This window comes from Aethalodelphis obliquidens, unplaced genomic scaffold (assembly GCF_003676395.1).
Source record: "Aethalodelphis obliquidens isolate GAN/ISIS:26980383/991018 unplaced genomic scaffold, ASM367639v1 scaffold21, whole genome shotgun sequence".
In the NCBI taxonomy this organism is placed as follows: domain Eukaryota; kingdom Metazoa; phylum Chordata; class Mammalia; order Artiodactyla; family Delphinidae; genus Aethalodelphis; species Aethalodelphis obliquidens.
In genome coordinates, this window is record NW_020837965.1 from 16,304,302 (window position 1) to 16,331,227 (window position 26,926).

At 34.6% G+C, this 26,926-nt stretch overlaps 1 protein-coding gene across 4 annotated transcripts in view; it reads right to left on the reverse strand.

Annotated features, from left to right (window-relative positions):
• Positions 1–1,509: 1,509 nt before the first annotated feature.
• The window catches only part of TC2N (tandem C2 domains, nuclear), a 45,625-nt gene continuing 20,208 nt past the window's right edge, over positions 1,510–26,926 (reverse strand). The window contains exons 4-12 of one of the 4 annotated variants that reach the window (XM_027120357.1): positions 23,275–23,442; positions 21,708–21,799; positions 20,415–20,490; positions 19,776–19,876; positions 18,933–19,049; positions 15,082–15,273; positions 9,537–9,651; positions 6,492–6,691; positions 1,510–4,473 (exon numbers count right to left, since the gene is read on the reverse strand). In XM_027120357.1, coding sequence (XP_026976158.1) covers positions 4,363–4,473; positions 6,492–6,691; positions 9,537–9,651; positions 15,082–15,273; positions 18,933–19,049; positions 19,776–19,876; positions 20,415–20,490; positions 21,708–21,799; positions 23,275–23,442 — 1,172 coding nt within the window. In that variant the 3' untranslated portion in view covers positions 1,510–4,362. Of the gene's footprint in view, positions 4,474–6,491; positions 6,692–6,874; positions 6,925–9,534; positions 9,652–15,081; positions 15,274–18,932; positions 19,050–19,775; positions 19,877–20,414; positions 20,491–21,707; positions 21,800–23,274; positions 23,443–26,926 lie in introns of those variants that run through there. The other 3 variants (XM_027120359.1, XM_027120358.1, XM_027120360.1) reach the window with 3 other exon arrangements.

Here is a 26,926-nt window from a genome sequence, read left to right on the forward strand (position 1 = left end):
GTAGCCAACCCCAAGTTGCAATCTTCTGCTGATCCCGAATAAATCCACCTTTCCTAGAGAAATATCTCGCAGTTTTGAATAAAAAATGTTGTCATATCAGTAAACAAAGGACACTGCCATCAAGCTGCCCGAGACAGTGAGCCCTTAGGGAACTCAGGACAGAGACAAACGGGCTGCACCCAGAGAGAACTCAGGATGGGAAAGCACAGGATACTGGCCCCAGAGAGCTGAGGTGCACATCAGAGGAATGAATTCAATGAGCCTTGCGTCTTTCCACATACAGAAAAGTACTAAACTCCTTGAGATGCCTGGTTTTCTTTGGTTAACTGTAGACTTTTGATGTCCTGACTACCTGGTCCTCGCTGCAACAACCCCTATATACCCTGGCTCCTCCCTTACCTCTTCGGGGCAGTCCCTCAGAACTATCTGAGAGGCTGTCTTCTGGGCTTGAAATCCTCAGAAAACCACTGAATAAAACATAATTCTCAACTTTTATGTTGTGTATTTTTTTTCAGTCAACACAGTCTATTTATTTCAGGTCAACACTCTTTAATACCTTTTTAAGTCTTAAATCCGTATTTCAAAATGGACAGGTACTTCATATATATCCACTTTTCATAACTCTCTTCTCAGTGTTTCAGCGAGAACTTCAAGCATTTGAAATTTACTGTTGAACAAGAATTACAACTAACATACCAGAAGAACACTAGGAGGTATCTGCTACGGTTAATTTTATGTGTCAGCTTGATTGGCCAGGGTGCCCAGATTAAACATTATTTCTGGGTGTGTCTGTGAGGGTATTTCCGGATGAGATTAGCACTTGCATCAATGTGGGTGGGCATCTTCTAATCTGTTGAGGGCCTGAAAAGAACAAAAGGCAGAGGAAAGAGGATTTGCCCTTTTTTTTTTTTTTTTTCTTGCCTCACTGCTTGAGCTGGGACTTCTCATCTCATCTTCTCCTGACCTCAGACTGGGATTTATACTATTGGTTCCTCTGGTTCTCAAGCCTGTGGACTTGGACTGAATTATACCACTGGCTTTCCTGGGTCTCCAGCTTGCATGGCAGATTGTGGGATTCCTCAGCTTCCGTAAACATAAGCCAATTCCTCATAATTAAAAGAAAACTTATATCTCCCTCCCTAGCTATCTATCTTCTATTGGTGCCATTTCTCTGGAAACCCTAATACAGTTGACCCTTGAACAACACAGGTTTGAACTGCACAGGTCCACTTACGTGCAGATTTTTTTCAGTGAGTACATTCTCCAGTACCACATAATGCAAGGTTAGTTGAATCTGTGAATTCAGAACCACAGGGGGCCAAATATAAAGTTATATTCAAGTTTCAACGGCGTTGGGGGTGGTACCCCTAAGCCCCGTGTTTTTCAAGGGTCATCTGTGAACATTCTCACAACTACTGTAGATACAGACGTTTTATCTGGAACTTCCTTCAATACACCCTACCAAACAACAAAAGTAAACATACAGCTTTGAAATATCCATTACTGCCATAACATAAAGAGTTGAAATTTATTGCAAATTTCTGAAATCCTTCATAAAAAAACAATTATTTGATTAAACAGTGGAAATTTTTGTTGGGAAATATAGTTTCTATACATTAGTATCAGAGAAATTCACATAACTGTATTCAAACAGAAGATCAGTTTAGGTTATTTTCAGACCACAATTATGTAACTTACTTCAAAATCCCACTGGTTCCCTCTGAACAGTCTGATAAGAGCTTATCTGATATACTTCAGTGGTAAGTTCTCTAGTTCTGCTAAAAAATCATACAAAACCAAACAAAAGCCAAACAGAGATGTTATGTTTTGATATGGACTGCAGCTATTTAATTGTATTAATCTGAAGACTTATAAATAAATACACTGTTAGGGATTAGCACTGTGCAAACTATCAGCTATCAGTGTGAGCTCTCCATGGCTTTCTCTGGTTACCAAGTATCATTTTGGTTCTCTCTCATTGTTATAAGCGGGTAAAGGTCAAGAAATGCCAACTAAGTACAAAGAGAAGTGATTTTTTTGCATAGTATCTCATTTTTTATTACCAGTTTCTAATGTTTTTCTCATAACATGAGTAGCTATTAAGGAAACAATATCACCTGTATTCAGTACCTCTTCATCTGAAAAAGGCTTAAGTAAACACTAATTAAAATATCTGGGATCTTAGTTGTCAACACTTCTCTAACTGAAGTCTTTTAAATAAAAAGGTTTTCTTTTAATTTTTTTATTTACCTAGGACTCTAAGGCATACAAGAAACCAAGAAGTCATACCTTTCCTTCAAATTATATATTACACACATATTGTAAAAATATTGAAAATTAAATAATTAGAAATTGCATTAAATACATGACTACTTATAATAAATTTAGGAATTGAAAGCATTACTAGAACACAAAAAAACTGCTCAAATAAAATTCTAGCTTTTTTTAAACAATAAAGTCTGTTACTTATCTAAAAGCCAGTAAGTACACTTCTTTCTTTGGTAGCTATTAAAATGGTGTGTTTGCAGAGGATTTGTAGGGCAGTGAAACTACTCTGTATGATATGAGTGGTGGATACAGGTCATTTATGTATTTGTCAAAACTCACAGAATGTACAACATAAAAAGTGAACCCTAATACAAACTATGGACTTTGGGTGATGATGCATCAATGAAGATTCAGTGACTTTAACAAATGTACTACTATGGTGGAAGGTGTTGATAGTGGGGGAGACTGTATAAATGCGGGGGTAAAGGGTATATGGGAACTCTCTGTACCTTCCTCTCAATTTTGCTGTGAACCTAAAACTGCTCTAAAAAACAAAGTCTATTTTTTAAAAATCTTTTAAAATAGTTGCCATTTGTCTCAAAGATTCAAAATACCACCACAAAATGTGATTTTTCTCTTGAAAGTCCATGTGAGTACTAATATGCCATTTTTCACAAATCTAAAAAAAATAATTATTTCAAAATGCAGTGTCAGAGAGTACCTGTCAACATCCCCAGTATACCATAAACTCTAGGCACCAGAAGCAAAGGGCATGTAAAGTATGTACCTTTTGTAGCTTGAGGAGGTGGTACCTAGGAAAAGGGGAATTAGTGTTTATTTGGGAAAATCTTAATGAGATACACAGAACAAGAAACGAAAAAGGCATGCTTAAGTTACAGCAAAGTATACTTGTGGCCTGAAATATCACTATCTATCTCTTGGCACGTGTGGTACAAGGTAAGAGAGAAAGAAAAATGGAAGATGAAGCACTTAGTCTACCCATTAGCAAAAATAAAGTCACTACTTTCCAAGATCAGGGATGGTGTTATTGGTTTCTCCAAACAACTGTGCTTTTTGGTCATAGCTTGTCTGACCAACTAAACTGAAATTATCCCTACATACTGAGTTGTAATGAGTACCCGAGAGAAACTGCAACAGAAAATATTTATTTGCTACATAATGTTATCATGTATGGCCAGTTTTAAAATACAGGAACATATTCTAATGTTGTGGATTATAGAACAAGCAATTTATATTTAAAAAACTAAAAACAAGGAAGTGATTATCATAAAATATTAAATTTGCTATTTAAGCTCATTTAATTCTGCTAATTAGGATGGGCCATATGGATGATAACCTTATTTCAACTCCAATTAAAAAAAAGAGGATGTGAAGGAGGAAACATAGCAAAATGTGTGTACACTGGGTTTCCAATTAAACTTCAACCTTCTGGTGTTTTCATTTATTCTTGCCAAAATGTAGTTTTCTATATCTGAAGTTTCTTAGAGATAAATAGCTTACTAAGTGGCAATGTGATGACTTAAGGGTAAGTAATGATAAACACAGGCCACAAACTTTCCCCAAATGAGAATAGTTGAAGTGGTTCAATTCACTTTTGCTTTCTGAGGGAAAATATGTAGCGAGGGGTTAAACAGTGGAGTTAAGATCTAATCAATCTTGACTAGCACTGAAACAGTGGTAAAGCCTAGTACTAACAGAGACTTGATATAGTGGATTTTGAATATCTATGTAAAGCTTTAAAAAGCCTATAAACATAATATAGCAGCAACTATCTATGATTGATATTCCCATTGACTTTATAATTTATTTAGTTGCCCTAGTAATACTACCCATTTATTTTATTGTCTATTTCGGCCAGTTTTAAAGCATTTCCTTTACTTTGGATATCTGGTAAAAGTCATCCCATTTTTTACCAAGTTTGATTTTCCATTAGATCCATTATATACTATAATTATGGCCTCCATAAATAAATTGATAAATGTACTGATCTGTCTCTTCAAATTGGTAGCAAATTGAAATTGTAAGTCTTCTAAAAGAATGTCAAGTTTGTCACCAAATTAATGTGCAGGGTCTTCAAGATGGATTTAATTTGTGCCACTTGATAACAACCTTTTCTGGATTTTTAACTGTCTCTTTCCACTGGTTCGCTGCTTCAATGTTATTACTGTCTTCACTTATCCAAATCTGTAAAGGAACAGTACACTCATTAAACTTAACACAATAATGGTAACTGAGTTCAAACCATTAATTTCTCTTACTAATGAAAGACAGCTGGACGTTTGGTTTACATATTTTCAACTAAACATCTTTTCATTTTTCCAAAAGTTTGATTTCTCTCTTTGAAACTTGATGTTAAAACACTTAACCTATTTAGTCACTGAAGACTATTTTATATGACCCAATTCAATTTAAAAATTCAATGTGAGATATTACAAAATCACTTCCTCCAAAACGGTTATTAGTATCCTTTCTTTCTCAATAAATCTAGGAGCTCAATTTAAAATTGATCCCAACCACTCAAAAACATTTTTGTAAAGATTAATTGAGACTAATCATGATTTAAACTGATTGGTAAGGAATGTGCATTTTAAGTATCTTTTACATTAAATAAAACTGTAATTTTAATTGAAATCTAATAGTCATTCTTCATACCAAACAATTTCATTGAACCTATCACTTATGTAACTTTATATAACAGATGTGAATGAACTTGGGAAAACCGTAAAGCATTTTGCAAATATAAGATATCACATTGTATGTTATGTATCACGGAGACAAGGTGAACAAGGAAACAAAACAACCTGAATCCTCAACTCAGCTACAGCACTAACAAATGCTGTTACTTTGGAGTTAACTTCTTTGAGACTCAGTTTCTAATTCTTTTAAATAAAGAAATTGGAGCAGGGCACTCCAAAAAGGTTTGGTTTTCAAACTTTTTTCTCTAAATTTCTTGGTCTGAAGAACTTTTCCTTCAAATAAAATCTTACAAAACACCCCAACATATGAAACAGATAACATAAGAGTGCGTTGGCGGATAGAGGAGTGGGAGACCTTGATTTCACATGTGCCTGCCCCACCATGGTGGCTCCTGAGGCTAACCAGAGGAGCCAGAGGGAACAGATGGCCAACAGGAACCTTCCAGAATTATTACTCGTCACTAAAATCTCAACCAAGAAAGTGGAATCACCAAAAAAGTTATCCTGAAAATCATCTGTCAGGTAAATCTATTCCATTCATACATGGTAGCTGAGGCTTGACAACATGCGAAAACTTTAACTGAATTCATTTCATAGGCCTCACGACTTTGAAAAGTTGGCTAGTTATACTAGGTCTTGAGTTCAAACTCTTGTCCAAATAAGAATAGATGAAGAACAACAAAACTATAGTATTTCTGACAAATATTTTAGGTAAAATATATGAAGTGAGTGAGAGTATCAATCTTTGAAAATTCACATATAATTTGAAGATTACAGGTAGACTGCTAATAACATCTTGTCAAGTAGAAGCCTTTAGACTAATAATACAGATTTTGGAATTTAAACGTGAGTCAAACAATTGTAATTAAGATAAAAGATACTGGACAGCTACCAGTAACTCATTTAGAGTAAAGAAAGAACTACAAAAGGAAACAAGTTCCTGTAGGACTGGCAAGTAAGCAAGTGTTATGTTGTGTTATACAAATTACTATGAATTTTTCAATAGATTAATCCAGATGACAATACTGACTAAATAATATCACAACCACTGTTAAAATCGATGTTTTCTAGGAATTCAAATCTAACACAATTCAGCTAATAGCATACAGAGTTAAACATTAAATTGAACATGACACAGAATAAAGTAAGTTGGATACCTTAAGTAAGCCTTAAGAAATTTGACTGAAATAGTGTTCCCTCCTTCACAAGGAACGAGTCAGGAGTATTGAAAAACTGATCTTTCTTACTGATTTTAAAGTTGAAAAGCTCAGGAGAAAACTTATTTTAAGATAAGAAGCCTGACTGCTCAGAAATTCCAACTATTTTTGTATTAAAGCAGAAAGCCTGACAAGATTTGATTTTTGTGGTGAAACTGATTTTTAATTTATGATGAACAATTTTACTCTATTCAACCTCAAATTTATCCTGTATTCCCTTTGTTAACCAACTGTTTAAATGCATAGAAAAGTGCAAGGATAGAACATGAGATAAAAACTCCCTACTAACCTGCCCCACAAAGTGTCTTCTTCCTACAGAGCTTCGACTGTAAAGCTTAATGAGAAAAGTAATTTCTTTTTCATTTTGTATAAGTGGAAAAATCATAGTCTCTCCCCACTTTACTCTTCCATTGGAGGCCTTCAATAAACGTGTCTTCTTCTTATAAATCAACTCTCCCGAGCTAAACATTGCCACCTTCACAAAAAAACCTAAAGAATAAGAAATTTTGATAAATAAAAAATTTTAAATGTCATATAAAGAAATATATCCATATATTGTCATAAAATATCAATAAGCTACTTTTAAAGATCTGATGAGCTAACTGCCATAACAGGAAATATCTCTAGTAAATTTTATAATTATTATCATAATTTATAAGTAACTACTCTAACCTTAAATGAATTTACTCTTCCTCTAAGCTGGATGCCCTTAAAGACTGGAACTGCAGACATAAATAACAATCAGCAGCAAAGGAGTACACATTGAAAAGGATTATACAAAAGAGAGGTGCCAACTCTTTGGAGAGTTGGAGGAATTTATTTCACAAATTTATATAGGTAAAATTCTTTGCTTGAGACTCCAGAAGTTAAACATATGCCCACTAGAGAAAACCTATTCTTTAAATAAGTTTGAGATGTAGAGCTTCCAGTAATGGTAGAATAGCTTTTACAGACTAACCTCTCATAGATGACAATTATAAACTCTGGGGAAAATATGAAAAACAACTGTTCAAGATGCTAAACATTGACCAAAAGCAGAAAGAAACTAGAGGAGAGTCAACTCTTAAAAGATGAGAACTTCACTAAGTAAAATTCAGGTTTATACAGCTTTTCACCTAAGCCTGCTCCCCAGTGTGACATACAGTGCTTACAACTCGAGCAAAAAGTACAGTCTGACTAATTTGAGAAGTGATGGTACAGAGCTGGGGATGCCAGACAGCAAGAAAGTAAAGAGAGAGTTTCCAGAAAGGAGGGAGCCACAAAGTAAGAACTGAGGCTGACCATTATTTATAAAATGGAGATCACTGGTAATCCTGATTAGCAGTTTTGATTAAAGGAAGATACCTGTTAATGTAATAAATTGTACTGTTTTGTCCTTGTTTCCCAGAATTAACCCTATATAGTCTTGGTAATTTAACTTATTCTTTTAATGCCAACTTGGACTTTACTTGCTTTTTATTTTATGATTTTTCCATCTATCTACATAAGTGATGGTAGTCTATAGCTATTTTTTGTGTATGCTGTCCTTTCTGTTTTGATAGCAAGAATATGCTAACCTCATAAAGTTACTTTTTCCATCTTTTTTCATGCTGTGGAACAGCTTATACAGAATAGGAATTATATGTTCCTTGAAAGTTTGGTAGGATCTGCGAGTAAAATCATCTTGGCCTCTGCTTTTATTAGAGGCAGTTCTTTTTTTTTTTTTTTTTTGCGGTACGCGGGCCTCTCACTGTTGTGGCCTCTCCTGTTGCGGAGCACAGGCTCCGGACGTGCAGGCTCAGCGGCCATAGCCCATGGGCCCAGCCACTCCGCGGCATGTGGGATCTTCCCAGACCGGGGCACAAACCCGTGTCCCCTGCATCGGCAGGCGGACTCTCAACCACTGCGCCACCAGGGAAGCCCTAGAGGCAGTTCTTTAACTACTTTTACATGGTTATTGTTCTATTGATTCCTCTCTCTTCTGGAGTGAATTTCAACAGTTTTTTCCCTCAGAAAATCATTTATTTTATATAGCTGTTCAAATGAATTGGCACAGTTATAATTGGTATTGTCTTCTGTATTTATTTATTTTTATAAATTTATTTATTTATTTACTTTTGGCTGTGTTGGGTCTTCATTGCTGTGCGTGGGCTTTCACTAGATGTGGCGAGCAGGGGCTACTCTTCGTTGCGGTGCGTGGGCTTCTCATTGTGGTGGCTTCTCTTGTTGCGAATCATGTGCTCTAGGCACGTGGGCTTCAGTAGTTGTGGCACATGGGCTCAGTAGTTGTGGCTTGCAGGTTCTAGAGCGCAGGCTCAGTAGTTGTGGTGCATGAGCTTAGCTGCTCCGTGGCATGTGGGATTTTCCTGGACCAGGGCTCGAACCCATGACCCCTGCATTGGCAGGCAGATTCTTAACCACTGTGCCACCAGGGAAGCCCTCTTATTTATTTTTGAATATATTCTGAGATTCAAAATTGAAATTATATCCTCCTCCTTGTCCATGTTTTCTTTATTTTTTGCTTGATCCAGCCTACTATAGGTTTGTCTATTTTAATATTCTTTTCAAAGAAAAATCTTTTGGTTTTATTGATTTTGTGGGTTTTTTTGTTGTCCCCATATTTATCAACTTCAACTTTAGCTTTAATTTCTACTTCTACTTTCCTTTGTGTTTGCTGTTGTTTTTCTAGCTTCTTGGACTGTGCTCAATTGTATTTATTTTGTAGTTACTTTGTAGTTACAGTGAACATCCATTGCGTCTACCTACCTCCTGATATTTTCTCTTCTTCTAGTAGGAAAGAGGAACACTCTTAGTCCTACTCTTAGTCCTTTAGGTAGGACTGACCTCAAACCTCCCACTCCAGCAGCAGCCACGTGAAGCAGCCCTAGACAACCAAAATATCAGAATCCCTGGCTGTGCTCAAAGGCACAGGCGAGAAAGTATTTTGAGGTTTGTATCTGATATTTTCAGTTTTTTTTAAAATTAAGTTTCTAGTTAGCAGAGTATCCAAAAAAGGGTACAGACCTAGAGAGAGGATAAATTATCTAGGCTGGTGAAATATAGCTGACAGTCTTCTGGACACTCAACCTATATTAACTAATGAGCTAAATAAAGAATAGCATCAAATGCAAGAAGGTCACAATTGGGTAAGAATCAAGAGACCAGTGGATTAAGGTAGACACAGTGGCTAGTAATTTGAAATCCAATAAAGTAATTTTAAATTAAAAGGTAAGTATGTAAGTTAACTAACAAATGTAACTAAGATTTTAATCTTCACTGTAAGAAACACAGGAAAAAACTACCTTTTACAAATATTTTATGAAGATTCCACTTTGAACCACTTTGACATACTTACTCAAAGTCAGGGGTGTTGATGAGCTTGGAAGGTATTGAGCCTCAAGAATTTGTAACTGAATTCTGCTATTTACTGCTTGAAAACAAGTCCCCAGTTCAAGTTCTGCATGGCAAACCTGCATATTAAAAGAGTGTCATTTGCTAATCAAGAATAAAGTTTTGGCATATTTCAAAAATTCAATAATAAAGAGCTAAAATTAGAAATTTTGAAAGCACTGCTTTTTACTGACACACAAAGCTAAGTGTTATAAGAGAAGGTTAAGATAAATGTCATGGATTCTGTCAATATGAGGTACTTACTGACTTTCATAAATTCTGATTATATAAGTTACACATACATACTGATCCTTCAAAATCAGGGAGACCAAAAGACAATTCAAATTAAAAAAAAAAAAAATTAGGGCTTCCCTGGTGGCGCAGTGGTTAAGGAAGAATTCACCTGCCAATGCAGGGGACATGGGTTTGAGCCCTGGTCCAGGAAGACCCCACATGCCACGGAGCAACTTAAGCCCGTGCACCACAACTACTGAGCCTGCACTCTAGAGCCCTCGTGCCACAACTACAGAAGCCCGTGTGCCTAGAGCGCATGCTGTGCAGCAAGAGAATCCACCGCAATGAGAAGCCCGCGCACCGCAAGGAAGAGTAGCCCCCGCTCACCGCAACTAGAGAAAGCCCACGCACAGCAACAAAGACCCAACACAGCCAAAAATAAATTTATAAAACAAAAAATTAAATTCCTAAAAAGCTTTACTAGAGAAAATGTCAGTGAAATAAACACCAAAAGAGCATATTTTCAAAAGACTTAAATGTAGTCATTTGAATTATTTTTTCAGAATGTATGAAATATGATAAAAATGTTATATATGAAACGCATCATTATTTCTTCATTTGTAGAAATCAGAGGTAGTGTTACCAAAATCAGAAGACAAAGGATTACAATGAACAGATTTGTGGATTAAGAGCTGAATTACTATGCTAAATGAAGCAAGCCAAAGATGAAAGTTGGCAAGAAGGAAGCTAGCAAAAGTGATGAGGCAGTAAATAATAAGGAAAAGGTCAAAGAAAACCTGAGGCAAACAATATAATGAAGGAGATTTAGCAAGGGGGAAAAGCTAAAATGTGCTCTTCAGTATTGTTAAGAACAGAAGAAAGTAATTTGTCTTACACAAGCCAACCTATTTACATGGATTCCAGCATCCTTGGAGTGAAAAATAAAAGAGAGAAACATAAGTCGGCCAAATACAAAAACATTACTGTTCACATGATGAAAAGAGTAAGTATGGGATTAAAGAAAGAACATAATGTTAACAGATCTCACTAGGGCGCAGCACAGACTGACACAAAAGTCTTTGCTAGTATTGATTCCAACAAAGCTATAAAACAGCTGACTGATACTTCATCAAGTGATTTATATTTGATAATCACACAGTATTCCCCAGTAACTGAAGCATGGATCATAAAAAAGAACTTTCTTATGTACACGCCATTGACTGAATCTTGGATATTTTCTTAATACAATATTCTGTAATGGTCAAAATGGCCAAAATTGGTCATGCCATAAGAAATCAAAAGATACAAAGTGAAAAGTGAATCACTTAAAAGTATAAAATCGGGCTTCCCTGCTGGCGCAGTGGTTGAGAGTCCGCCTGCTGATGCAGGGGACACAGGTTCGTGCCCCGGTCCGGGAAAATCCCACATGCCGCGGAGCAGCTGGGCCCATGAGCCATGGCCGCTGAGCCTGCGCATCTGGAGACTGTGCTCCGCAACAGGACAGGCCACAACAGTGAGAGGCCCGCGTACCGCAAAAAAAAAAAAAAAAAAAAAAGTATAAAATCATCTGTTGAGGTTACACTCCCTCTTGAAAAATCTAAAATGATGATAAAAATTGTCTACTTTAGCAATAAATGCTGAATTCTAATAAATAAGTGAATGTACTGCTTTTGCTTTTAATCAGAATAAGGATGGATTAATAAATCTTTTTACATGAACTAATTTTGGTATCCATATATAACACCTTTGCTGATTAAAAAAACAAATGTTGCAGTCCTTGGCGTTTAAAAAAATAGTTATTTATTGTTTACAAGATACAAAGGAAACCATGGATAACATATTTTCATTAATTACTTTCATTACAGTTTTGTACCCACGATATAATAACACTTATGAAAACATCTAAAGGTGGCAAAACTTCTCTTAGTGTTTACACACTTGTAGAGTTTCACTCTCATAAAACAGAGCAGCACTTGGCAATGGATTTACCATTTCTTACTTGCCAAGGTTATTTCATAAATTCAATTTATATTCCAAGATATTAATTCAGATCATGAAAAACTATTCAAAGTGGTTTTCAATCTCATAATAACCAAAAAATTAAAATTCTAATCGATTAGTAGGTATACATGAAGAGCATTTTTAATGAGCACAAAACTGTGGAAGATAAAACATACGACCTCTGTTCCTGAATAATGTATCATTTTTTAAAGAAAAGAGAACTTTTTGAGCTTCCTGGATAAAATGTTAAGCATAATTAAAGAAATCCCTTATCTGGTGATTTTTGAGAATATCCTCTTAGGGGGACAATACATAGCTGATAAAAGATATTTTCACATATTGAGGTCTGGGGAAGTCATTCTGGCTTATACATGAGTTAACTTGAATTTTATGCTATAACGAAAACAGCCTGTTTGTGGCCTATCAAGCATACATTGTACATCTGCTTTAATTATTAAAGAAAAGGGCGCACTGCCCAGAAGTAAAGAATGTCCATGTTAAAAATAAAGATTAGGGCTTCCCTGGTGGCGCAGTGGTTGAGAGTCCGCCTGCCGATGCAGGGGACACGGGTTCGTGCCCCGGTCCGGGAAGATCCCACATGTCGCGGAGCGGCTAGGCCCATGAGCCATGGCCGCTGAGCCTGCACGTCCGGAGCCTGTGCTCCGCAACGGGAGAGGCCGCAACAGTGAGAGGCCCCCGTACCAAAAAAAAAAAAAAATATTAAATGCCTCCCTTCCTGGGATGCCACTGCTGGTCCCCCATCCAGGATAAGACTCCCTTCCCAGGTGCCAAGGCCATACTGACTTGCTGTGCACATGCTGTAAACCTTGAAGGAATGTATCCCTGACTCGTTTGATGTTTTTTTCTGACAAGATATAAAACTGTGCTGAAAACCATGCTTCTCCAGAGCAGTTCCTCAGTTATCCGAGAGGCTGTTTTCTGGGCTATAGTCCTTAGTTTGGCTCAAATAAAACTCTTTTCGATTCCTATTATAGACTGTTAATTGATCATTTTCTTCGACACGGTAAAGAGAGCTGGCTGTGGAATCAGAATACCTCGGTTCAAATCCTGATTCCCCAACAACAGGCTGTATTCAGGCAAGTGCTTCAAGGTCTTGCTCTCCACAATAGGGATGACAAGAGCAGCAAGCTCGTAAGTTCGGTGTGAGCATTAAATCACTTAGGACCAAGTCAGTCATATGCTAAGTTTCTTCAAATGTCAGCTATTTCTTCAGGGAAACCTTATGTCTTCTACATTATTCAACACAGAAATTTGAGTTGTCAGCTAGTTGTTAAGGTCAAAAACTCTGTACTCAGGAAATTATTAGCTCTGTATGAAAATTCTGCTGTTCATGATAAAACAGTTGTCAGTGTGAAGGATGGGTATGTAAATCTGGCTCTTTCAATGTCACAATTAGAATATCAATTTTCCTCCTCAACACAGGAAACAAAGCATATTATTCTTGCTTTTAGCCAATAAGAAGAAACATTCACACTCAGTAATATAAATTTACTGGTCCAATATAGCCTGAAAGCCCTTCTTTCAAGCCATCAATCTTTGTATCCCTAGCACGTGGCATACAACAGATAGACAAATGTTTATAAAACATCTGATACGCAAAATATAATTTTGTAGAAACTGTGCCATAATCATTCATTCAGATTCTCCAAGGCAGATTAAGATTATAATGTCTCAATTCCCCAGAAAATACATTTGCTGAGTTATCTTCTACTATACTCTATACTAATTTTTAAAGATTTAATCTACCAAAAAAACCAAAAATCCTATGAGGCAGATTACTGCCCTAGAAAATCTCAAGGCTATTGGAGGAGTCAGATATGCAATCATAATAAAATGCTGTGTTATAATAATATTAAAAAAAGATTCAATCTATTAATTATCCATTTAAATAGTAATATGTGCCTTTTGTAAAATATGGTTGCAGATTACTGTCTACTAAGCTAGTAGTAGATGTAAATGATAAACAAGATGTAAGTGATAAACTCCTGTCACAGTTAGAAAACAAATTTGCTATACTTTAACAGAAAATAACAATCTAATTTAGCATGCTTCCATTCATCATTTATTCTTTCATATCAACCTTCATACAAATATTCAATGCCAAGAATATGATGGGCCCTTACTACGGGCACAGTAAAAAATGAAGAAAAATGATGGAAGCTCAAGCCTTTTTTTTTTTAAAACGAGTAACTTAAATAATTCTAAGTTATAATAAATGCTATAAAGAAAACACATTTGGTATGGAGACAGAAAATAATAGACAAGAAATAACAAGATTTTTCAATTCTTCTTGATTAATCTTTTGTTCTTTATTTTTTAATCCCTAATTTCCCCTCAATTCAGTGGTTCTCAAGCTAGGCTACACATTAGAATCACCTGAGTAGCTTCTGAAAATTACAGATGCCTCTGGCTCACTCCTCCCCAAATTCTGATTTAATGGTTTAAGTATGGGCTTTTTTTTTAAAGCTCCCCAGGTGATTCTAATGTGTAGCCAGGTTAAGAACCACTTCAAGCACCTTAAATATTTTTGAAAGTAGGTAAAATATAAATCCTATGTAAATTTAAAATCACATATAAGTTCAACCGTATAAAGCGTTATGACTGATTTCTATATATATAATCCTGACACAGAAACTACATAATTAAATCATTAGGAATTTCTAAACCACTTAAACAGTGTTCAGCTGGGTAGTTGAAAGAAGCAACTACTGGGTCTCAAAAATCAATCAGCACTATAGATAATGAAGTTCTTTACAAAAAAACACCAGCTGTAAGATCCTCCATTCTACCCAATTTATGGACATGGTGCTTACTCATGATTAAAACTTTCCTAATCTATTTCAAGGCAATCTCTCATTGAGTTTGGAGTTTATTGATTCTGTCTTGCTTTTCCTAAGTTATCAGCTACTGAAAAAAAAAAACCTAAAAAATTATTTAAAATTATTCATACTTAGGGTTATTACACTGAAGTATGAAATATTAATTAAACATGTACTAGGAGAAAGTAACCCTAAGGTTATTTTCCAATGGAGAAAGAAAAGGGGCTCTGTTAACATTTTATCAACTTTTAAAAAAATTATTAAATAATGACATAATTACAACTTTTTTACATTACATTTATGTTACTATTGCTTCTTGAGAGCCTTCCTGATCCTTTAATATATTCTAGTTTTCAAATTATACTCCAACAAACAAAAATTCAACCATTAAATAATTCTCAAAGTGTGAAATACTTTACATATTATATCACTTACAGAAATTTTTGAAGGTGGTGATATATCCAAAGAGTAATCCACTTCCTGTGTGCTAAGAGTTCTGAGTGATAGTGAGCATTCTCCAATAGTTTTCTTCCTAGGAGTTTGGGTTTGAATCTTAAATACAAGTCTTACAGTTTGTAGACTGTGGAGTTTAATAGCAAATACAAACGTTTCCATAAATTCAATAGTCTAAAATAAAAATCAAGAAAATATAAAATATATTAATAGAATGACTGAAAAAAGGGTCATATACCAATACAAAATAAACAAAAATAACATTTATAATCTAGGAAAGGCAAATTTAATATTTTTACAATAACAAAAAATATTTTTTAATGAAAATGAAAATGAGAATGGCCATGACTTGCTTTTCCAAAATTTATTCTGGATACTGCCCTTCTTAATTTCACAAATCCTTTTAATTACTTAGTCAGGAATTTAGTCAATATCAACACCAAGTTCACCAGAATACAGCTTTTTCCCTTTTCAAAAATTAGGTTGCTCTCCATCTTTGGTTCTGGAGTATCATTCCTGCTATTCACCACACTTCTTCAACAGTTAATGACAGTACTTCAAGAATCTCATGCAAGCTCTCACAGTATGTAAAATCTAATTTGTTCACATTAATAAGAGACTTGAATTATTTCTTTAAAGGAGATATTCTTTGTCTAATGTTCTTCCCATCTAATTTGGGGTTCATTTTATCTTTTAGTGATGTTTGTTCCACTCTTTCCTAACTGAAAATCGATCTCCTTGATAAGAGAAGACAAAAATGTGAGTTCCAAGTTCTACCTTCTCTCACAATCTTCCACTGCAGGCAGCAAGTCAGTGTTTTCCATGCCCAGACTATTTTCAAATGTTCTTTTTATTACTTTTAATATTTTTAAAACCTTGGCTTACTGTGACCTAACATCTTCTTGACACTAGACTGTTTTCTGCTTATAAACTTCCTAACATCAATATTTTAGATACTGTGCCCAAATGTTCACTTTTACGGTAATCACTTATGTCTGTGTAGTCAGAATTGTGTTTCTGAGAGCCTCCCAACCACCTGCGCTTTCTTTTTCTTTCAATCTCAAGCCATAGATCACATCAATAATACAGTATGCATAAAATGTTTAATTTTTAAACTCAGATGCAGTGAGCTTACAAATGAAGTACATGTACTGGTTTACTTTACATTTTGCCATAATAGGGGACTCCTAAACAACTTAATAATAAATTTTAAAAGATTCCAAGCAAGTTTTAATATAAGAACATTTCCCCCTAACTTTTCCTAAGTTAGCTTAGTTTTATTTGAAAATCAAAAAGTCAAAATGTTTAATTCACTAAGTATTCATCTGTGAGTATCAGGATTAAAACCAGAGTTAAGATTTATTTCCATCTAGACTTTCTACAATGCATATTTTTGTAAAGTGAGATCCTAATATTTACACATAAATTTTGATTACTGCTTTTTCACTTATTAAGAACATTTTTCCACGTCCTTAAAAACTCTTCCTAAACATTATTTTTCATGGCTGCCTAGTATTCTATCACATGGTGTTATGGTTTGAATTGTGTCTCCCCAAAAAAAGATGTGTTGAAGTCCTAATCCCCAGTAACTCAGAATGTGGCCTTATTTGGAAATAGGGTCATTGAAGATGTAATTTGTGAAGTTAAGATAAGGTTACACTGGAGTAGGCAGACCCCTAATCCAATAAAACTGGCATCCTTATAAGAAGATAGCCATGTGAAGACACAGAGACACATGGAGATGAAAGACACGTGGCCATGTGAAGATGAAAGCCAATGATTAGAGTGAAGCCAAGGAATGACAGGGATTGCTGGCCATCACCAGAAGCTAGGAGAGAGGCATGGAAGAGATGGAACAGATTCCCCTTCAGAGAAGGAACCAACACTGCTGACACCTTGATTTCAGACTTCCTCTGAAACAGTGAGAGAGAAATATTTGTTGTTCTAAGCTACCCAGTTTGTGTTACTTTGTTAACAGCACCCATAGGAAACAAATACACAAATACATGGTATACCAAGAGTTTTCTCCACCATTCCCCTATGGGAAACATTTAGTTTCCAACTTTTCCTCTATGAACAAAACTGCCAAGAATACTTTATATATATTTTGTTTGCATCTTAGATTATTGCCATGAAGTAGATTCCAAGTAGAAACACTATGTTAAAAAGTATAAATATTTTAAGGTTTTTTCTTTTTTAAAAAAATCATTTATTGAAGTATAGTTGATTCACAATGTTGTATTAGTTTCTGATGTACAGCAAAGTGATTCAGTTATACATATATATATTCTTTTTCATATTCTTTTCCATTATGGTTTATTACAGGATACTGAATATAGTTCCCTGTGCTATACAACAGTAGGAACTTGTTATCTATTTTATATATAGTGTTTGTATCTGCTAATCCCAAACTCCTAATTTATCCCTCCCACAACCCCTTTCCCCTTTGGTAACCATAAGTTTGTTTTCTGTGAGTCCATTTCTGTTTTGTAAATAATTTCATTTGTATCATATTTTAGATTCCACATATAAGTGATATCATATGATATTTGTCTTTCTCCTTCTGACTTACTTCACTTAGTATAATCTTATTTTAAGGTTTTAATGTATATTGTCAAAATAATTTCCAGAAAGTGTTATGGTCTAGAGTGCTTGTAAAATTTTCCTAATTTTTATAAGCAAAAAAAGAAAGAAAAGAGAAAGCAATATGTAATTTAAATTTGTATATCTATGAATACTAGTGAGAGTAAATTTTTTTCATGTTTATTAGTCATTTGAATTACCTTATTTTTAAATTATATGCTCTTGTAGAAGTTGCATTTGTATGGAAAAACACTAACCATTCAACCCATATCAGAAGACAAAAATGAAGATATATTTAAAGTGAAATCTATCTATAAAACAAATTCAGGATCATAAGTCTTCCGGTTACGATCATTGAAAGTATTTAAAAGAAATTAATTGTAATCATGCAATTATTTCTCAAAGCAAAAGTGGAGTGGGGGAGAGAGGATGAAAATATAGACACATATATTTATACAAGAAAAGTAAATACAAGAAAAGTAAATAGTTTCATTAGATATTACTCATCTTCTATATATTTTAGTGATTAAGGTTTTCTTTTTATATACAATGGAATATTACTCAGCCATAAAAAGAAACGAAATTGAGTTATTTGTAGTGAGGTGGATGGACCTAGAGACTGTCATACAGAGTGAAGTCAGTCAGAAAGAGAAAAACAAATACCGTATGCTAACACATATATATGGAATCTGAGGGAAAAAAAATGGTCATGAAGAACCTAGGGGCAAGATGGGAATAAAGACACAGACCTACTAGAGAATGGACTTGAGGATATGGGGAGGGGGAAGGGTAAGCTGTGACAAAGTGAGAGAGTGGCATGGACATATATACACTACCAAATGTAAAATAGATAGCTAGTGGGAAGCAGCCGCATAGCACAGGGAGGTCAGCTCGGTGCTCTGTGACCACCTAGAGGGGTGGGATAGGGAGGGAGACGCAAGAGGGAAGAGATATGGGAACATATGTATATGTATAAATGATTCACTTTGTTATAAAGCAGAAACTAACACACCATTGTAAAGCAATTATACTCCAATAAAGATGTTAAAAAAATTAAAAATAAATGCATCTTAATATTGGACAATGAAATATCAAGTATTTCTGAGGCTCAAAACGATCTTTAAAAAAGCAAGGGGTACATAATTTGTAGTTTTCCAAAAATAAAACACTTTCTTATTCCAATTCTTTACATGGGTTAAAGTGACAAATAGGAGAAAAACATAAAAAGATAGTCAAACACAAACACTTACATTAGAGCCTTCCTTGACTGAAGATTTGAAATGTACTGGTTTGGGCAATGTTAGTATTCCTTTTATAGAAATAGTAGGATTATCTCCATAACTAGAGGGCCAACTTAAATCTCTGCACTAGAAAGATAAAATAAAAATACAGTTTGAGTTTTACAAAGGACCCTGACAATACAAATATTTGATACATTTCTTGAGTTAATGACTTAAATAAAAACTATAGGGCTTCCCTGGTGGCACAGTGGTTGAGAATACGCCTGCCAATACAGGGGACACGGGTTCGAGCCCTGGTCGGGAAGATCCCACATGCCGCGAAGCAACTAAGCCCGTGAGCCACAACTACTGAGTCCACGTGCTGCAACTACTGAAGCCAGCATGCCTAGAGCCCATGCTCCGCAACAAGAGAAGCCACCACAACAAGAAGCCCACACACCGCAATAAAGAGTGGCCCCCGCTCGCTGTAACTAGAGAAAGCTTGTGCATAGCAACGAAGACCCAACACAGCCAAAAATAATAAATAAATAAATTTATAAAAAAACTATAAAAGTAAACTTTAGTCTACTGAGATCTTCTGTTTCATCAACATTAAAATAATCTGACAGTGTTTTAGACATCATATCAATTTCCTTCTTGAGGTTAAAAGCAAACATATTTCCATCATGCCTATAGATTTATTTTTCTTTAGATTCTTTATTAAATACTATTTTCTGTAAAATCCTATAGAACCTTAAATTCCAAAGAAGGTATTGACCCATTCCCTGGAACAGAGCAACAGTAGATGCTTATAATTTATAGTCTAAATATTCAATTATGTACGAAAAGTTTGTATTAACTGTATTAACTTACCTGTAAAACTGTGATCCAGATTTGCTCTACTGAAGAATTATAAAACATTTTCACATTTAATCTCCCCAAATCTCTTTCATCTCCTGATAGAGTAATTGTATCTGCATTGTAAAAGAACAAAGATGGTTGAATTACTACACAATCCTTCCAATCCAACTGAGCTTTGATACAACCCAATTTTAAGAGCACAACTGAAAACTGCTATAATTACTTTTTAAAGTTGTCAATTTATTAACACAAAAATCACACTTCAATGCTTTTACTGAAGTGCTGGGGGAAGATATACTATAAAAAGTACCTGGCTTAAAAACTTAACCCAATTATAACCTGAAGAATTTAAGTTAAAACTAAGAAAAACTTTCCCAAATAACACTGATATGGCCTTAATACTGTATGCTTCTGGAAATTCCCTCACTAACATACTTTAAAACAAACGAAAGATATTTAATTTTAAAGACACCTTTATGCCTGAACACTAAAAAATGGACCATCTGATCTGAGTATTCATATGCAGATAACACTGACAACATACATATAATCATCTAGACTTTTTTTAACCTTATCATAACTACATTCAAAATACTATTGGGTAGAAATAATTCCCTTAAGAATATAAAAGTAGAATACTTTATTCCTTACCCAGGCTTCTGTTACTCCCCTGAGAGTTTTTCCTTGAAGAAGAACTACTGGGCATACTGGACAATGAATCATGTCTCTACAAATAAAATTCTTCTTTAGTCAGATGTTGCATATCAGACTTTAAGGATTCTGAAACTGATGCCCCAATACCCACCCTAATATCAAACTGAGTGCTAATCATTCTGACAGTGTTACTGGTCAGAATTTTTCACTTTTAGATAGTAAAGGGGGAAAAGGTTTTCTGTGTGTGTGTTACCAGGAAAATAGTAAATATCTTACTAGGTAATATATGGGAAAGCCTTTGCTGTTTTTGGTTTGGCTTTGTAATAAGGAGGAAGAGATTACTGTTTATATGTCATACTTGCAAATACTAATGAAAATCAGAATATATTTGGAAATGCCCTGTTACCTAAAAACCTATAAAACAGCAGTTATCAAAGCATAGTCCCCTGGGCCAGCAGTTTCAGCATCACCTGGGAACTTGCTAGAAATACAAACTCAGGCCCTGATGCAGAGCTACTGAATCAAAAGCTCTGGGGATGAGGCCTGGCAATCTGTATTTTAACAAGCTCTTCAAACAATTCTGATACGGTAAAAAAAAACTGGTGCTATAAAGAATTAATTCTGCAAAAAATTAACTCAACTGAGGATTATTAAGAATACATTTCCATTTAAATGTATGCATATACATTCACATGGAAAAATGTCCACAGGTACATATAACAATATTTTCATAGTACTTTTATTCTCAGTTATAGGAACACAGGTGATTTGTCTTTTTACCTTGCTTAATTCTGGTTTCTACTTTTAAAATAATAATCACAGTTTACTTTATTTAAAAAAACATTTTTTAAACATCAAAAAACTCAATTCTATTTCAAAAAAAGGAGAACATTGTGTTAATATTAATGAATAATTAAAGTTCTACATCTCAATAGAAATACTAATTTTTACTAACTAGGTAGTTATGTTCAATAAGGAAAGTCAAATCAATAAGCACTTTTAAGTATAACATTTTAAATTCCAACTGCCTCAAGACTGCCTCATTACATACCATGAGACAAGTAAGATTCATAAAAGAACAAGAGAAAAACTATTGCCTTTTAGTATTCAACTGAGACCTTCCTGAAATAACGCACTTGGGAAATGCCAAGCGTTTATTCTTTAGCTATTAGGACAGATACATCTACAAAATATACATAACATGTTGTTCCTAATGTAATTCACACATTTCTGAAGTTTTAGCTTGAAAATAAATTACTGCATATAATTAAATTCATATAAATAATTTACCTGAATGAACTGCTGAGATGAACTTGTAAGATCAAACATAGACTTGCTTAGTCCAGGGGAATTGGGAAGTCTATTGGTCCTTAAGTCACAAACTACAAAGGGACATGAGAATATTACTTATTTTTATAGTAACAAAGAAGAAGGACTTCCCTGGAGGCGTAGTGGTTAAGAATCCGCCCGTCAACGCAGGGGACACGAGTTCGAGCCCTGGTCCAGGAGGATCCCACATGCCGCGGAGCAACTAAGCCCACGCGCCATAACTACTGAGCCTGCACTCTAGAGCCCACGAGCCACAACTACTGAGCTTGTGTGCCATAACTACTGAAGCCCACGTGCCTAGAGCCCGTGCTCCGCAACAAAAAGAAGACACCATAATGAGAAGCCCGCACACCACAATGAAGAGGAGCCCCCACTCGCTGCAACTAGAGAAGGCCCACGCACAGCAACGAAGACCCAACACAGCCAAATTATGGTTTCTAAAATAGAAACCATAATTGTTTATAAACAATAAATGAATAAATTTTAAAAAACATACACATTAAAAAAAATGAGGAACACTTAATTCTACTTAATTACCATGAACTGAATCTCTATAGGAAATATAGCATGAATATTATATGCAAATCTACTTAAGAGACAAAGCCTTCTAATCAAGTTTAAAAATTGCTTTTCAATTATTTTACTTTTGTTTGAAACAGAAACCAACACAAATCAAACAATACATTTTCACATCCACATCAAATATCAAGCAGGAAAAATTCATTCTTTTTGCTTACATGATCCAATTCTTCATCCCAGAAGAATAATCTAAGAGGATGTAAGTCCTCTGTGCTAAATGCAATTCAACTATTTAATGAGCACTTATTACAATACTGAATTCCATGTACTGTTATATTTCGAGTCTGTATATGTAGTTTCCTTCCTAAACTATAAGATCATTGAAGAATGGAATTCTGTATAATTGTATAGTCTAGCACAGTGATGAAATACATATTTAAATAAGTATTTCTACTTTATTTCTAGTACGTCAGCCTGAATTCAGTGGTTGAGATAGCTATATATTTTTCCTGAATATCAGTGAAAATTTTGTGAATCAGATATGTACAGATAGTCTATAATTGATACAGTCTCAAATATTAAACTAACGAAGACTGGTAATCATTTAGGCATTTTCTATTTTCTTTGTTTACATTTCTAATCTCATCATTAGTTTCTAAATGCATCATTTTCACTGAATAGAGCAGAAAATAAATAGAGCTAGTAAATACTTGTAGAATATGAATGGATAGATGTTATATAAAATATGTGCAAAATCTAAAAATAAAATTTCTTTCAAAAAAGGACAAACAAAATGGAACTTGGAACTACCAATATACATAACTCATTAATCTTTCATTTTTACATTAGATATAAACCACAGAGAAGTTACGATGTTTATCATATCACTTCTGAAGCCTGCTTTTCTCTTTATTTTTAAATTGCTTTTCATAAGATGAATAATTTCTTCCAGAATCTAGATTTAATTTGATTTCTACATTTGTTAACAGAGGAAAAATTTTTTTCATACCCGATCCATATCGTTTCGTTGTTTCTGAACGAGGAAGAAAGCGCCGACTCAAATCAGGTGACACGTGCTGATACATATAGAATGGGTTATATACATCATAGCTGGGTCCATGCTGAGATGAACTGGAAAGTTCTACCTTTCTAGCTCCAAAAGATGCTCTGGCAGACCCTGAAAGCAAGTGTTTCTAAAGTTTTACAACACCCTTTTCTTGGAGTTATTAGCCAACAACTGGTGTACCCAAGGCAAAGGGAAAAAAAATGTCTCAAGTAATACTAAATCACATGCATTTGATATCTAAAAAAATGAGCAGATGTTTATTCAGGCCTAACTGTGTGGAGTATTCTCCCAGGTGTCAGTCATGAACCTTGCTCTCAAGACAGTCTGATAAATGTCTGGCATTCCTCTTTGCCCTACAGACAATTCTACATTTTGTGACTGGAGTTTCCTTTATTTTTCTACTGCAGAAAGAACAACTTTTAAGTAAAAAAGATAATCATTTTTTTTGGAGATGCACTCTTTTCACAAAGACAAAACATTTATAAAAACTGACCATATGCTGAGATACACTGAGCAAGTCTCAATAAATTTGAAAGAACTGAAATCAGAGTATGTTCTATAACCACCAATAAAGTTAGAAATCAAATAACGAAAACAAGAATAAAAAATATTTATATGGAGGCTTCCCTGGTGGCACAGCGGTTGAGAGTCCGCCTGCCGATGCAGGGGACACGGGTTCGTGCCCCGGTCCGGGAAGATCCCACATGCCGTGGAGCGGCTGGGCCCGTGAGCCATGGCCGCTGAGCCTGCGCGTCCGGAGCCTGTGCTCCGCAACGGGAGAGGCCACAACCGTGAGAGGACCGTGTATCGCAAAAAAAAAAAAAAAAAAAAAAAAATTAAATGTAAAAAAAAAAAAAAAAAAAAAAAAAAAAATTTATATGTAAACATAAAGAACCAAGAAACACCAAAATATAATCCTTAAGAAGAAAAACAAGATTGAAAGATTTGCTCTACTCAGTATTAAGAATAGAATATTTGAACAATAATAAGATCAATGGAACAGAGTAGAAGGCTCAGAAAGAGAAACCCCTTTTATGGACACTTGATTTATAATCAATGTGGCACTGCATAACAGTGGGAAAGAATGGTCTTTTCATTAAAAGGTGATGAGTTCCCTGGGGGCCTAGTGGTTAGGATTATGGGCTTTCACTGCCATGGCACGGGTTCAATCCCTGGTGGGAGAAGTTCCCACAAGCCACACAGCGCGGCCAAAAAAAATAATAAAAAAAGGTGATAAGACAATTGGATATTGATGTAGAAAAAAAGAACACTTCAATCCAACAAAACATATTCACAAAATATAAATTCCATGTGGACTGTAGATCTAAATTAAATGTTAAAGGCAAACCAATAAAACTTCTATATTTAATTAAATTTATAAGAAAGTTCTCACGGCCTTAGACCAGGGAAGCACTTCTTAAATGGAACATAGTATTAACCATAAAAACAATTTTAATAAGCCTAACTACATTACAATTGAAAATTCCCATTGGTCAAAAGACTATTTAAAGAGAGTGAAAAGGTAACCACAGAGTGGGAAAAGATATGTGTAACATATATAACTGACAAAGGGCTCATATCCATAATATATGAGGAACTCCCACAAACCAGTAAGAAAAAGACAGGCAAGCCCAAATATAAACTGGCTTAAGACTGAGCAGGTACGTCAGAAGAGAGGCTATCCAAATAGCCAATAAACATGACCTGGTGATCAATCTCATTAGTCATGAGGGAAATGCAAGTTAAAACTCCAATGAGATACCACTCATTCATAATGTTGAATGAAAGAACTCATAACAAAAGAATATATACTGAACATGTAATTTCATTTATGTAAAGAACCCATAACAAGAGTATATATTGTATATGTAATTTCATTTATATAAAAAACACATAACAAAAGAATATATATTGAATATATAATTTCATTTATATTAAGGTCAGAAAACAGAAAAAAACTAAACCACAACATTTAGGGGTATGTGCTTAGGTGGTCAGAAGTAAAAATAGCAAGAAAGTGATGATTATTACAACTGGGATTCTGATTACTCTAGAGTGACTGAAAAGGGGGAAGATGGAAGCTTTTGTTTTACTAGTAACACTCTATTTGAGTGGTGACCATACACGCACTTTGCTTTGTAGCAAATCACTGGGCTGTAAATTTCTGTTTTGTTCCTTTTTTCTATGTGTATTATATCTCACAATTTTTAAAGGGTAAAACAATAGATCAAATTCCTTTCAAAGTTAAGACTCACATTAGAAATAATAGACATAAAGTTTTTCAAATGTTTAAATCATCACCATCTTTTAAATCTTTTTATCCCATTTAAAATAGAAACCACAGTAGAAATTAATATTTTCTGAAAAAGCTAAACAATAAAACAGGTGGCTTCACACTGAGTTCAGAAAAGAAAAAGAAAATATGTGGTTATGAAGTGAGATCTTATCCTCACACTCTGGTTCAAATAACTATGTGTACAATCCAAGCCCTGTACAAAGGCAGAGGGATGCCAAGAGGGAGGTATCATGCCAGAGAGCCTTATAAGGAGCCTGTACACCTTATAAGCTAACTCTTAAATCGTTCAGCACATAAACACTGCTACAAAAGTCTGTTTATGGTAATAAGAGTAGCACTGTCAAGAGCAGTAGCACCAAAGATGACTCTCTACCTTTATAGGCTAGCCCTAAAAATGAATATTCTTCCTCCATTTTTCCTTTATAAGTCAGTCAGTAAAGAATTCCAATTTTCCCCTTAAAAAGATATCAGTTTTAAAGTTCAAGAGGCATTTCTCTCAATTTACAGAATCACAGTGCTATAAAACTAAACGTAAAGTAGCACAACTGCTTACACCTCTCAAAAGCCCAATTAAAATTTTCAATATTTATTCAAAATGCATTCTCTTAATGGATAGGTAGATAGATATGGGATGAAGCAAACAGAGTAAAATGTTAATAATACAATCTGTTATCAAAGCAGTAAGCTGCAGCTATAATCAGATCCATCAGCAAGTAAGCAATGCAACTTAACAAATTTAAAATATCTGAAACATAATTTTAGTCATTATTGATAGTGGTCTGCTCTACCTTCTCAAAATCTCCATATCAGCCCATCACTCACACATTCATGTAAACATACAAGATACACATGTTTGATTTCCATAATTAGGCACCAAGAATACTTTCCTGACTCTAATTAAATAAAATAATTTTCTCTCCAATATGCTAAAAATCAGATGGCTTTACCAGATCTTTATTGAGCCTATAATTTAAGTGTAAACCAATTTCTCACTCATTCAACTCAAAAAGTAATCTGTTTTCTAGTGATACAATGAAAAAAAAAAAAAAAAGACAAAAGAAAAACTATAACATATTGCCAGGTAGGTATTTCTTACTTATCTTCTGATAATGAAAATACATAAAATACCCTACATGTCTAAAAATAGAGAATTTATTAACTAAATTATGGTACATCCATGTGATTTAGTACTATGGGGCCATTAAAAAGCTTCACAATATATGATAAGAATAAAACAGATTACAAGACCATTTATATGGTTTAACCACAATGTTGTTAACAAGTGCGAGAGAAAGAGAA